Raw genomic sequence first — 10,072 nt, forward strand, 5'->3', positions numbered from 1 at the left:
TATTATTATTATTATTATATTATTATTATTATTATTATTATTATTATTATTATTTATTATTATTATTATTATTATTATTATTATTATTATTATTATTATTATTATTATTATTATTATTATTATTATTATTATTATTATTATTATTATTATTATTATTATTATTATTATTATTATTATTGCTTTCCAACACGCAATTGATGCAAAATTCATTTGAAGCATGCTATAGCACTTTGCAAAAGTTTTTAAGCGATCTGTTAAGAATTCATCTCTACTTGTATTAAAATTTTAAAATGGATGTATTGTTTTTTGAAAAATTACTACTATTATTACTATTACTATAATTCATGACGAGTAGGAAAATCCGTCCTCTTTATGACTTATAGATTAAACTGCACTTTTTAAAAGAGATTTTCCATGAATCTGCTATATTTAGAGATTTTATTCCCCGTATAATTACTATTTATTGTACATGTATAATACATGTATATATTGTGATGCTCATCTCATGTAGGTATTTAGCTAACTTATCTTTTTTCTAACTTACGTACGACTAATTTATGTATGACGCTGTTTCGATCTTTTGCTTTTCGAAGTAATAAAATTCGTATACATTATTATTTGATCAATTGATGCTTATGGCAAAAATGCGCAACTCTAAAAATCATTCCACCACTCTCCGTTAGATCATTTTACACGCAATATACTCAGTAAATGCTGAAAGTATTTCGGTATTAAAGAAAGCGACAAACGACAATGACTGGAAAATATTCATTCCTTCCAAACTTCCTAGCAAAATTCCAAATCTCGAATTCTCCATTTTTCAGTTGTTAACTGAAACTTGCGAACAAAATTTGCACTGCTCTGGATAACAAGAGCTGCAGATATCAGAGTTTCGTACAAGGTAGATTATTTAGTGCCATTCTGTTATAGGTATCAATTAAGATATCGCAAAATTAAATTAGATTAGGTGTGGCATTCCATAGTTTAAATTTACCATCAGACTTGAAAAAAAAAACTTTCAGCTAACGAACTAATGAAATTCTAAATTATCTACTTGCTCATGGCACCAAAAAAACTTATCCTTCTACGAGCATCTAAAATCCTGGAAAGCAAGGAGAGCTGAATTTTAGTTCGGGCAATTGAAATATATCCAGAATTCCTTGGCGAAATACTGAAGTCGTTTGTAAAAATAGTATTTTTACTGAAATCATTTATGAAAACTAAACATTATCCCTGCAAATAACGGTATGAAAGAATTGTGATAAATTGGATATCTTTTCCATACATTCGACGATGAAGTGATTAGTGTTAACGCAGTGTTATATCATAACAGTAGTTATTCCGATTACGTTTGGCTGACTGTGTTGACGACTGACAATTGTAGAGCGACTGATAATTGGTAATTAAGCCAATTCACGTTTCTTAACAGTGATTTGTAGAATACGAAGTGAATGCGGATTGTAATGCTTCGTTAAATTATTTACAAATATCATCGATCCATTCTTTAACAAATTTCTATGTTGCAAAGTAACTAGATATAAAGAAGAAAGTTAGGAAACTTTGTGGAAAATAATAATCAAAACTCTGACCATAAATGGATATCGGGAATATGTCGTAGATATCGTGGATAACCTGCTATTTATGTTGACAACTCATTGACACCTCGGTGACATCTCAACTCCTACACAAACACATCACTCCCAACAATTCATCAAAAGTTAATATTCTTCAACATCACTGAACAATCGCTACAAATTGATAATCATAAATGCAAGCTTTCTTATTGCTGAATTGATTTGCACCTTTTCATGATGTCGCGGAAATATGGGATCCGGGATGTTACAGTATGCAGCATTACCCCGTCCCGTAATGAAATCTCCCGGAAGGGAATCCATCCGGTTCCATCGGTCCCTGCAATGGAATTACGCAAGTTGAAACCGAATTTAATGACATACGGCCCGATTATATTTAGCACATATCCTTTATGACTATCTTCTTGTTTCAAGTACGTAGAATGGTTGATGATGTTGTGGAGTTTATTTGTTTGAATGAGAATTATATGGATGAAAAGCTAAAGGAGAATAGTTCTGTTAGCGAAGAGGTTACAGAGCTTGATAAGACTGATAAGGATGAGAATTATTTGCATCCTCTTTCCGATCTACCGAATCATAGTAATGGTGTTATCATTCAAGAGTGTCGTCTCAGTTTCATTGTGTTTGGATATATCAGGCTATTAATCATTACAATACTCGTATTTCTTTCCTTGGGGACCAATTTTCCTTTTTCTTTTTTTTCCCCTTTTTTTTAATCCTGAGGCTTTTTGCGATTGTCGCAGATTGCTTTGAAATAGGCGTCTAGAAGCAGATTGTTATCTAAGATCATTGTCATCAATAGTTAAACTGGGAATTATTTGTTAGCATGCTTCTAGAATTCAGTAATTTAGTGTCATTGCTGCTTCTTCTCAGGGATTAATCTCTCAGTAGTTTTGTTTTTTCTTCCCTGATTTATTCGTCGCATTAGTTTGTCAGAGTTTAGAAAACAAACATATTTCGATTTGCAATTTAATGTTTTTAATATTTTGTAGTTTACAAGGGATACAGCTTCTGAATCAAAATGTTCGGATCATCTATTGGATTGATAGGTGCTCGATTATGCCGAAAACGTTGCCAACGATATCTTACATCAAAACAATTAATGTACGAAAAGTATGGACATCCACCAGATGTAAAAATTCTTTTATGTTATAAAAGATATTTCAAATATAATCCTTTGTTTTTCATTTATTCAAGTCCAAATAGATAGAATTGTTGGCCTTCCATACAATCTAAGCAACGGATTTTGGTTATATTATTATATTATCAGGCGATGTTTATTGCCATCACATTTTTGGGCGGTGTTTGATTCATAGCGATAAGTTTAGCAGAGAAACCATCGGAAAAAAAAAATTTGACTGTTCCAGACGAAATTCAGGAATGTATGTCATTATAAAAAAAAAATTCTTGCTTTCAAAAATGAAATCCCAAATTTGCTGTCAGGTGTTGAATTTAATAACAAAAGAAGTGGGAAAAGTTGGTGCTGGTGAGGTACGAGTACGTTGGATGGGTGCACCTATCAATCCAGCGGATATAAATCAAGTGCAAGGAGTTTATCCATCAAAACGGCCATTACCTGCTGTTGGTGGAATAGAAGGATTTGGCGAGGTTGAAGAAGTAATTTTGACGAAACGATGCGTTTTTTTTCCGAACAATAATTTCGCTTCCTTTCATCTCTCTTTTACATCCGTAACTTTCATGATTTTTAAATTTACAGCAAGATGCACTTTTTTTTTCTCGATAAATTTTGTTCACAGTAGGTTGGAAGTGAGGTAACGACTTTGCGTACCGGTGATTGGGTTGTGCCAGGTCTTTCAGTTGGTGGTAGTTGGAGGACACTTGGGAAACACTGCGAAAGAGATCTTTTTAAAATCGCAAACGATTTACCGTTCGACTCAGCAGCTACACTTCAGGTTACTTCTGCTTTCTTGTATTTGAGATGGTTTCGATTATGTTTTGATTGGAATCTTAAGAGAAAATATTTTTAAATTATTCGCTAGTAATTTTTCTTTTTTACTTTTCGGATATACGGATATGCATCCTTACAACGTCTTCAAACGTTGTATTCGAATTAGGCCATTGTCGATCTTTTTTATACATCCAAAAGAGAGTATGTTATTTGTAGGTTAATCCTCCGACAGCCTACAGAATGTTGAAAGACTTTGTGAATTTGAAACCCGGTGATTTAGTTGTCCAAAATGGTGCAAATTCGAATGTCGGTCGTTATGTAATACAGGTGAAATTCTTATTCCGGCAATTCGGATTATATGTCGAAACAGAATATCTTATGATTTATAAGTACAAGAAAAAACATCTAATAATAAACCTTAATTTCTTGTTTCCTGTGAATTCTTTTTACTTGTATTAAAGTCCAGTTGTGCAAATTATGGAATATCCGAACTGTAAATGTTGTACGTAATCGTGACAATATTGATGCACTTGTTCGAGAATTGAAACAAATTGGTGCCGATGAAGTGTTCACGGAGGAAGAAATGCCGAAAGAATCGAGGGATAAAGTGAGTTTTATTTCACCTTATTTTACCACCATAAATGGATTTCGATGGCAATATTTCCTAAATTGTAAACATAGTGCGTGGTTTTTAAAGAATAAATATTTCTGTGTTAGTTATCTGACTAGTAAAAATAATCTCATTTCTAATTTATCAAGGTTTAGTTGCACTAGCATTTTGATTCGCTTGTACTGCCTGCTTGTGATGAATATGATGTTGCGATGCTTCTAAGCTCAATGTCGAATTTCAATAGATTTTGAATATAATTACAAGTTACCCGATATTTTTTGATTATCGGTAACAGCGACGACATAGATAATTTCCAGATATGCTAAAATACTTATTACTATGATGGGCTATTACTAGGATAAGTTTTAAAAAAACCAACCAATTGGGTATCTCTAGTTTTCTAATTCTTATTTTATTACTCCACATTTCCAGTTCTTGGAGTCTTTAGGACTGGAAGTATGGAGTAATTAAATAAGGATTTGGAAATTTTATGGTTTCTAAATTTCATTTACTTAAAATTGTTTTATTTGTTGTCTGAGTTTGCAGGCTAAAAATGCTCAGTTAGCGCTGAATTGTGTCGGTGGTCGGAGTGCATTGATGTTATCAACTTGTCTTTCCAGTAAAGGAGTAATGGTTACTTACGGTGGAATGAGCAAGAAGCCTATTGAGGCATGAAATTTTCTACATTTCTACATTAATTTAAGCCAGTAATTGAACTGAAATTGTTAAAAATATGTTTCATAATTTTCTAATTTTTTTGATGAGAAGTCATTGTTAATTTTAGATCCCAACTGGATCACTCATATTTAAAGATATTAAATTGGTGGGTTTTTGGATTTCTCAGTGGTACGCAACTCGAAGCAGCAAAAAGGTTCTTAATCCATATCCTAATTTTCACACTTATCTTCATGCTCATGTAACGTGTTTTTCATTTCTACAAATCTTTCTTCGTTATGTCATTGCATACAAATATAATGTCGGAATTCGTCAGTACAAATACCGTCGGTTTTGAAGTACTGACTCATTTGTTATTATGCAATGCTTAGGACTTAAGCAGTTTAAATTTCGTGGTATGGTTTTGATTTTATATAATTTTAATGTTCTATTTAAAATGTGGCTTAAATGCGCAAGATGCGTATTTTAATACAAATGCATTTAGTAACGAAATATTAGTTTATTTATAAGAAATGGCTGTTTTTTAAAACCTTTAATTGAAATAGAGCTTCTCTCACTTACACCTCCCTTATTTATATGCGTTTGTTCTTTAACCTTTATTTTATTGAACAGATAGATTTACATCGTACCATAAACTGAATTATACAAATTCCATATTTCAGCACAGGCAGATATTATTGATCCTATGAGAAATTCGAATTAGTAAATGAAATGTTACCAGTATATCTTGTTATAACATTGTTTTTTTCTTAATTTACAATCACTCATTCTAGGATCGCGATGCAATGTTTGAAGAACTGCAGGACTTAATAAAACATGGAAAACTTCATCCACCAAAAGTCAGTAAAGTGAAGTTTGAAGATTGGAAAACAGCAATCACTAATGCGATGAATTCATCAGGGACAAAGCAGCTTTTTGTTATGCAATAGGTTGTTAACCATTATTTCATTAAGTTTTCGTTGTTTTTCTGTTTCATTCACAAGTCCCTTTCTTTCTTAGTTTTTTCTGCATTTTATTGTTCTACATTTTTGAAGTTGGAAACTTCACGAGTTCTTTAACATTGTGTGCATTATAGGGGGTGGGGAGAAGGGTGTCTCTGGCACTTCTCTTTAGGATTTTCGATAATCCTTTCATCCGTAAACATCATACTGACTTACATGAAGCGAATGTTAGATTACTATAACTTTCTCATTTTAAAAACCTCTTATTCTTGAAAAACAATTATACATCGGAAAACAATCGTTGACGATGGGCAGTCAAAAGAGGAAAGGATAAGAACGAGTTAAATGATCAAAATAAGCTCAGTCCTGCATTTGATATCAAGTCTTAGATTGCCTAGATGTATTTTGATGACAAACAGTCATAACTTAGAATGGTTTAAATAGCTAGTAGGATGTAGTCTAAATCTTTTCAAAATTGTCGATGATTTATTCAGAAATATTATTATGAATAAGATTTATGTGGAGGAGAGGGGAATATAAGATTTCCGGATTGTTTGATTTTTTTGTCATGGAGAGAAATTGAGGACTAATTTTCAAACAAAAAGGAAGTTTATGCAGAATTTGAGATTTTCATAGCTTCGTTCTTATGCCTAACGATAAATTTATGTTTTAAGACATTTCATGAATAAAAATTTCGATTTTGCTTCATCAACATAAAAATTTCAAAGCAGCTGCGAAGTTTTTTTATCTTTACTTGTTTATGTAGGAATCCGTAATATATTTTAAAATTTTGCAAAATTTCAAAAGTTTCATTTTCTTCTGATGAGAGCATTTCCGACGTTGAAAGCACATTTCATACTTGCATTTAAAAACAGCGGAAACATTTATTACTGTTGGTTTTGTGACAATGATAAGTTAGAAGAATAACATTATTCAAAAAATATTGTTAATGAACGGCAACAACAGTGATAAATATTAACTGATCACAAATTTGAAGCCAAATATTTAGAACCTTTTGGTTCTGTGCTATTCCAAAACATCCCTAAATGATTTTTCTGAATGATATCTTGATGCTAGCATTATCATTTTTATCATTCTAACTTCACAGAAAAATTATTGCAGAATGGGAAAATTTTTTCACTTCCTGCAATTTAGACAAGGTAAATAAAAAAAAGGAAAAAAAACTGTTGTTGCTGATAATAATTAATGGATATATTTGGTATAAAATGGGTGAAAGCACATGAAGTAGGTAATGGAATGCATTGGTTTGATATTGCAAAAAAACAAAAAATCTTTGGCCTAAAATATATTATGAAATTGAAAAAAGAATGTATCACAGATTTCTTTGTATGGATAAATTTTGGCGTTGAATTAACACTCGAATAAGATCCTGAAATATAGTAAAGAATAAATTCATACCTTATGCAAGTAAGTAATTTCCATTGCGAAAAATATCTGCTCCTAATACTCTTACACTTGCACTTACATGTGAAGTTATGATTTTTGCTTGAAGCACAAATAAAAGGAAATAACTAAAATTATCAATTACTTCATTTTGTAGACTATTAATTAATGCGTTATTCATAAAAGGTTTAAATCTTTGCAAAGGTATAAGGTATATTCAGAATTAAATATTTTTCAATAATTTGCATGTTTCAATCATTCCTGCTGCTTAATTAACAGTACTGTTCGGAAATCTGGAATTCTTTCCGTTTACACCCGTGTCATAGATGTACTCAGATGATCTGATATTTTAGGAGAAATTACCTGAATAGTAGGTGCAGTAATAATAAAACCATCATTTTCAGCGCAATGCAAGCTAAGAGATCGTAACGCTGGCATACGTAACAACAATTTGGCAAAGCGTTGAGTTTGTTCCGGATGATGTTGTCGACAGTAATCCTCCAAGCATACCATCACTTTATCACGTAATGATTCCACTACTGAGACATTCCGTAATCCGCTAACACCTATTAAAAATTTCATTTTATCTCAATTATCAGTAATTTCTTGAATATATCACGGAATTTAGCATTCATTTCGCTGATTCAAATTTTGTTAAAATTCAAAATTTATACTGAAACTTATCTATTTCATTACTTCTGTAATATTTTACTTTTCTTTTTCTAAACAAATTTACTTGGATTATAAAGAATAGCACATCGCAAGGCAGCAATTTCCATTCGATCAACATCTAAATCTTTCAATCGAATTGTAAGCTCATTAATAATACGATCAAAAATAATCCGGCAACCCAGAATTTCCGCATCATTCCGTTCCATTACACGTTCCGGCCATAATAATAATTTATTTATTGTGGAACGATAAGCTATATCCGCAAGGATCACTTCATGCCATCCTAAAAAGATCATTAAACTAATATCCAAATTTCAAACAGCCAAGAACTAAGCAAACGTTCCGGTAATGGTTGAGCAGTATTGACGAGACAGATCAACTGTAGTAACCTTTACTGACTTCTTTTAGTTGATGATTATTTGTGTAATGCAAGAAGTTCGGTCGAATTAGGTATTCATTTCATATCGTAATACAAAAGCATTTACAGATATCACATATGCTAAATGGTCATCCTTAGGAGATCATATCCTTTCATCACAAAATGACCATCATTTAATTTTAATCATTATATGACTATTCCTTTAGGATTATCTTGTTAGATTTTACAGTATTTCTTTTTTTTTCATCAACAAATGACAGGAGCAAAAATTAAAGATCAAAAACACAAAGATCAAAGCTTTTCACATATAATTTATGATTTTATTGTAGTGTATGTATTATAGCACTATAGATATTTCCTCAAAAATTCAACATAATTCATTCCTAAATTTACATGAAGAAAAAAAGATAGAGAAATAAACAAACCAAATCTTATCAATCGAGCTTGATCTTCCACCAAAATTTCATTGAATGATGGCAACATCAAAGCCCATTCAACTATACGTATCATTTGCCATTCCAATGATTCATAACTATTAATATCATTTGATTCGATCTAAAAGAAAAAAAAAAACCTTCTGAATCTTCTAATATTAAATATAATCTTTTGATAAGCTGATATTAACACTAGAGCATATTACTTTATCAAAAAGGTTTATTTGACAAATTAAAAACAAAATTAAATTATATAATCAAAGTAAACTTTTTATTTCTTCATTATCAACTCTCCAAATTGTTTGAAAAGTAAAGCAAAAGAATAAGACAAAAATTCAGGAATCATCAAAAAGATCTCAATCAATTTTGCATAATATGTAAATTATTTTGAAATAAAAAATTTTAAAAATCCAAATGTTGTAAGTAAAGCATTAATTGGCTGTTCATTTATTGCCCAACATCATACACTAATGAAAACAGGTCATTATTACCATTAAAATGACCTAAGGCAAGGTCAAATCCATTATCACTTATATTCAAAGTTTCGAAGAAATTACAATCAAACTGATTCAATTTTCTGGTTATATTCTGAAACAGACTTACTATCCTACCATCAAATTGTTCTAATTATCATTTCTAACAATAACAATTAAAACATAAAAACATCTGATGAAAGGATAAAGTGGAAAAAAATGGGATAGACAATTGCGCCTTAAAAGACTCTTAATAAGCAACATTTAATTTACACTGTTATGTCACTTGAAACAAAAAAAAAGGAAAAAAAGAATTAAATCAGATATTCGAATAAGTTTTGTTCGATTTAAATGATTTTTTTAAATTAAATTTAAATTAGTTGAAAGAAATTTGAAAGAAAAGGAAGAAAAAGAAAGGATCAAAAGTCAAGAGTTCAGTCAACTTGCGCAACTAACTAAGAAAGTATAATGAAAGGATAGGACTCTAAAAGACATTGATGGATCATCCATTCATTTTAGCAACAAATATGTAAATTACGAAGAATTATTTAATATCAAATTACTATTCCTTTTTGGGATATAAAAATGAAAGCAATTAACTGGAATTAAAGAACCAACTAATTAATTAAAAAGTTGGTTGAAAAGTTAATCAGGAATTGCTATAAAAATCATTACAAATTGATTTATCATTCCAGTATTACCTGAAAAAAACAAACAAACAAACAAACAAATTGGAAGAAGAAAATACCTTAATATTACTAAAAAGTACTTCTGAAGCTTCTTCAGCTGCAGCAATCCTCTGAAGTTGAATCTCAAGACCACCATAAGTACTCGTACTTTCCGCTTCCATTTGACTTGTGATGATATGCCGATGTCCACTACTACTTAACACTTTGGTTATATCCGCTCTCGAACTTTGCCTTTCTTCTTGAACCGCTATAACCAAACATTTATTTATTTTTTTGCCAAATTTCAATCAATTT

General features: G+C 30.8%; 2 protein-coding genes across 2 annotated transcripts; one reads left to right on the forward strand and one right to left on the reverse strand.

The window, feature by feature from the left end:
- Nucleotides 1–2,578: 2,578 nt before the first annotated feature.
- On the forward strand, nucleotides 2,579–5,869 carry LOAG_09612 (hypothetical protein). Its single transcript, XM_003145139.2, has 8 exons — nucleotides 2,579–2,724; nucleotides 3,036–3,209; nucleotides 3,353–3,505; nucleotides 3,718–3,828; nucleotides 3,968–4,108; nucleotides 4,658–4,780; nucleotides 4,896–4,982; nucleotides 5,560–5,869. Exons 1-8 carry the CDS (start codon nucleotides 2,614–2,616, stop codon nucleotides 5,713–5,715), a joined length of 1,056 nt encoding a protein of 351 aa, XP_003145187.1. The 5' UTR covers nucleotides 2,579–2,613; the 3' UTR covers nucleotides 5,716–5,869.
- Nucleotides 5,870–7,060: 1,191 nt separating this feature from the next.
- Nucleotides 7,061–8,692, reverse strand: LOAG_09613 (hypothetical protein; the record flags this gene model as incomplete). The annotated part of the gene is made up of 4 exons (XM_003145140.2): nucleotides 7,061–7,117; nucleotides 7,495–7,697; nucleotides 7,868–8,086; nucleotides 8,608–8,692. The coding sequence occupies 4 exons, from the start codon at nucleotides 8,690–8,692 to the stop codon at nucleotides 7,061–7,063; spliced, it is 564 nt and encodes a 187-aa protein (XP_003145188.2).
- Between the last annotated feature and the right edge of the window lie 1,380 nt (nucleotides 8,693–10,072).

The sequence above is a fragment of the Loa loa genome, assembly GCF_000183805.2.
Source record: "Loa loa unplaced genomic scaffold supercont3.296, whole genome shotgun sequence".
Taxonomy (NCBI): Eukaryota; Metazoa; Nematoda; class Chromadorea; order Rhabditida; family Onchocercidae; genus Loa; species Loa loa.

Coding starts and splice junctions, on each gene's coding strand:
- LOAG_09612 (XM_003145139.2), top strand. CDS start 2,614: ATGTTCGGATCATCTATTGGATTGATAGGTGCTCGATTATGCCGAAAA. Junction 4,109..4,657: donor CGAAAGAATCGAGGGATAAA/GTGAGTTTTATT, acceptor CTGAGTTTGCAG/GCTAAAAATGCTCAGTTAGC. Junction 4,983..5,559: donor CAACTCGAAGCAGCAAAAAG/GTTCTTAATCCA, acceptor CACTCATTCTAG/GATCGCGATGCAATGTTTGA.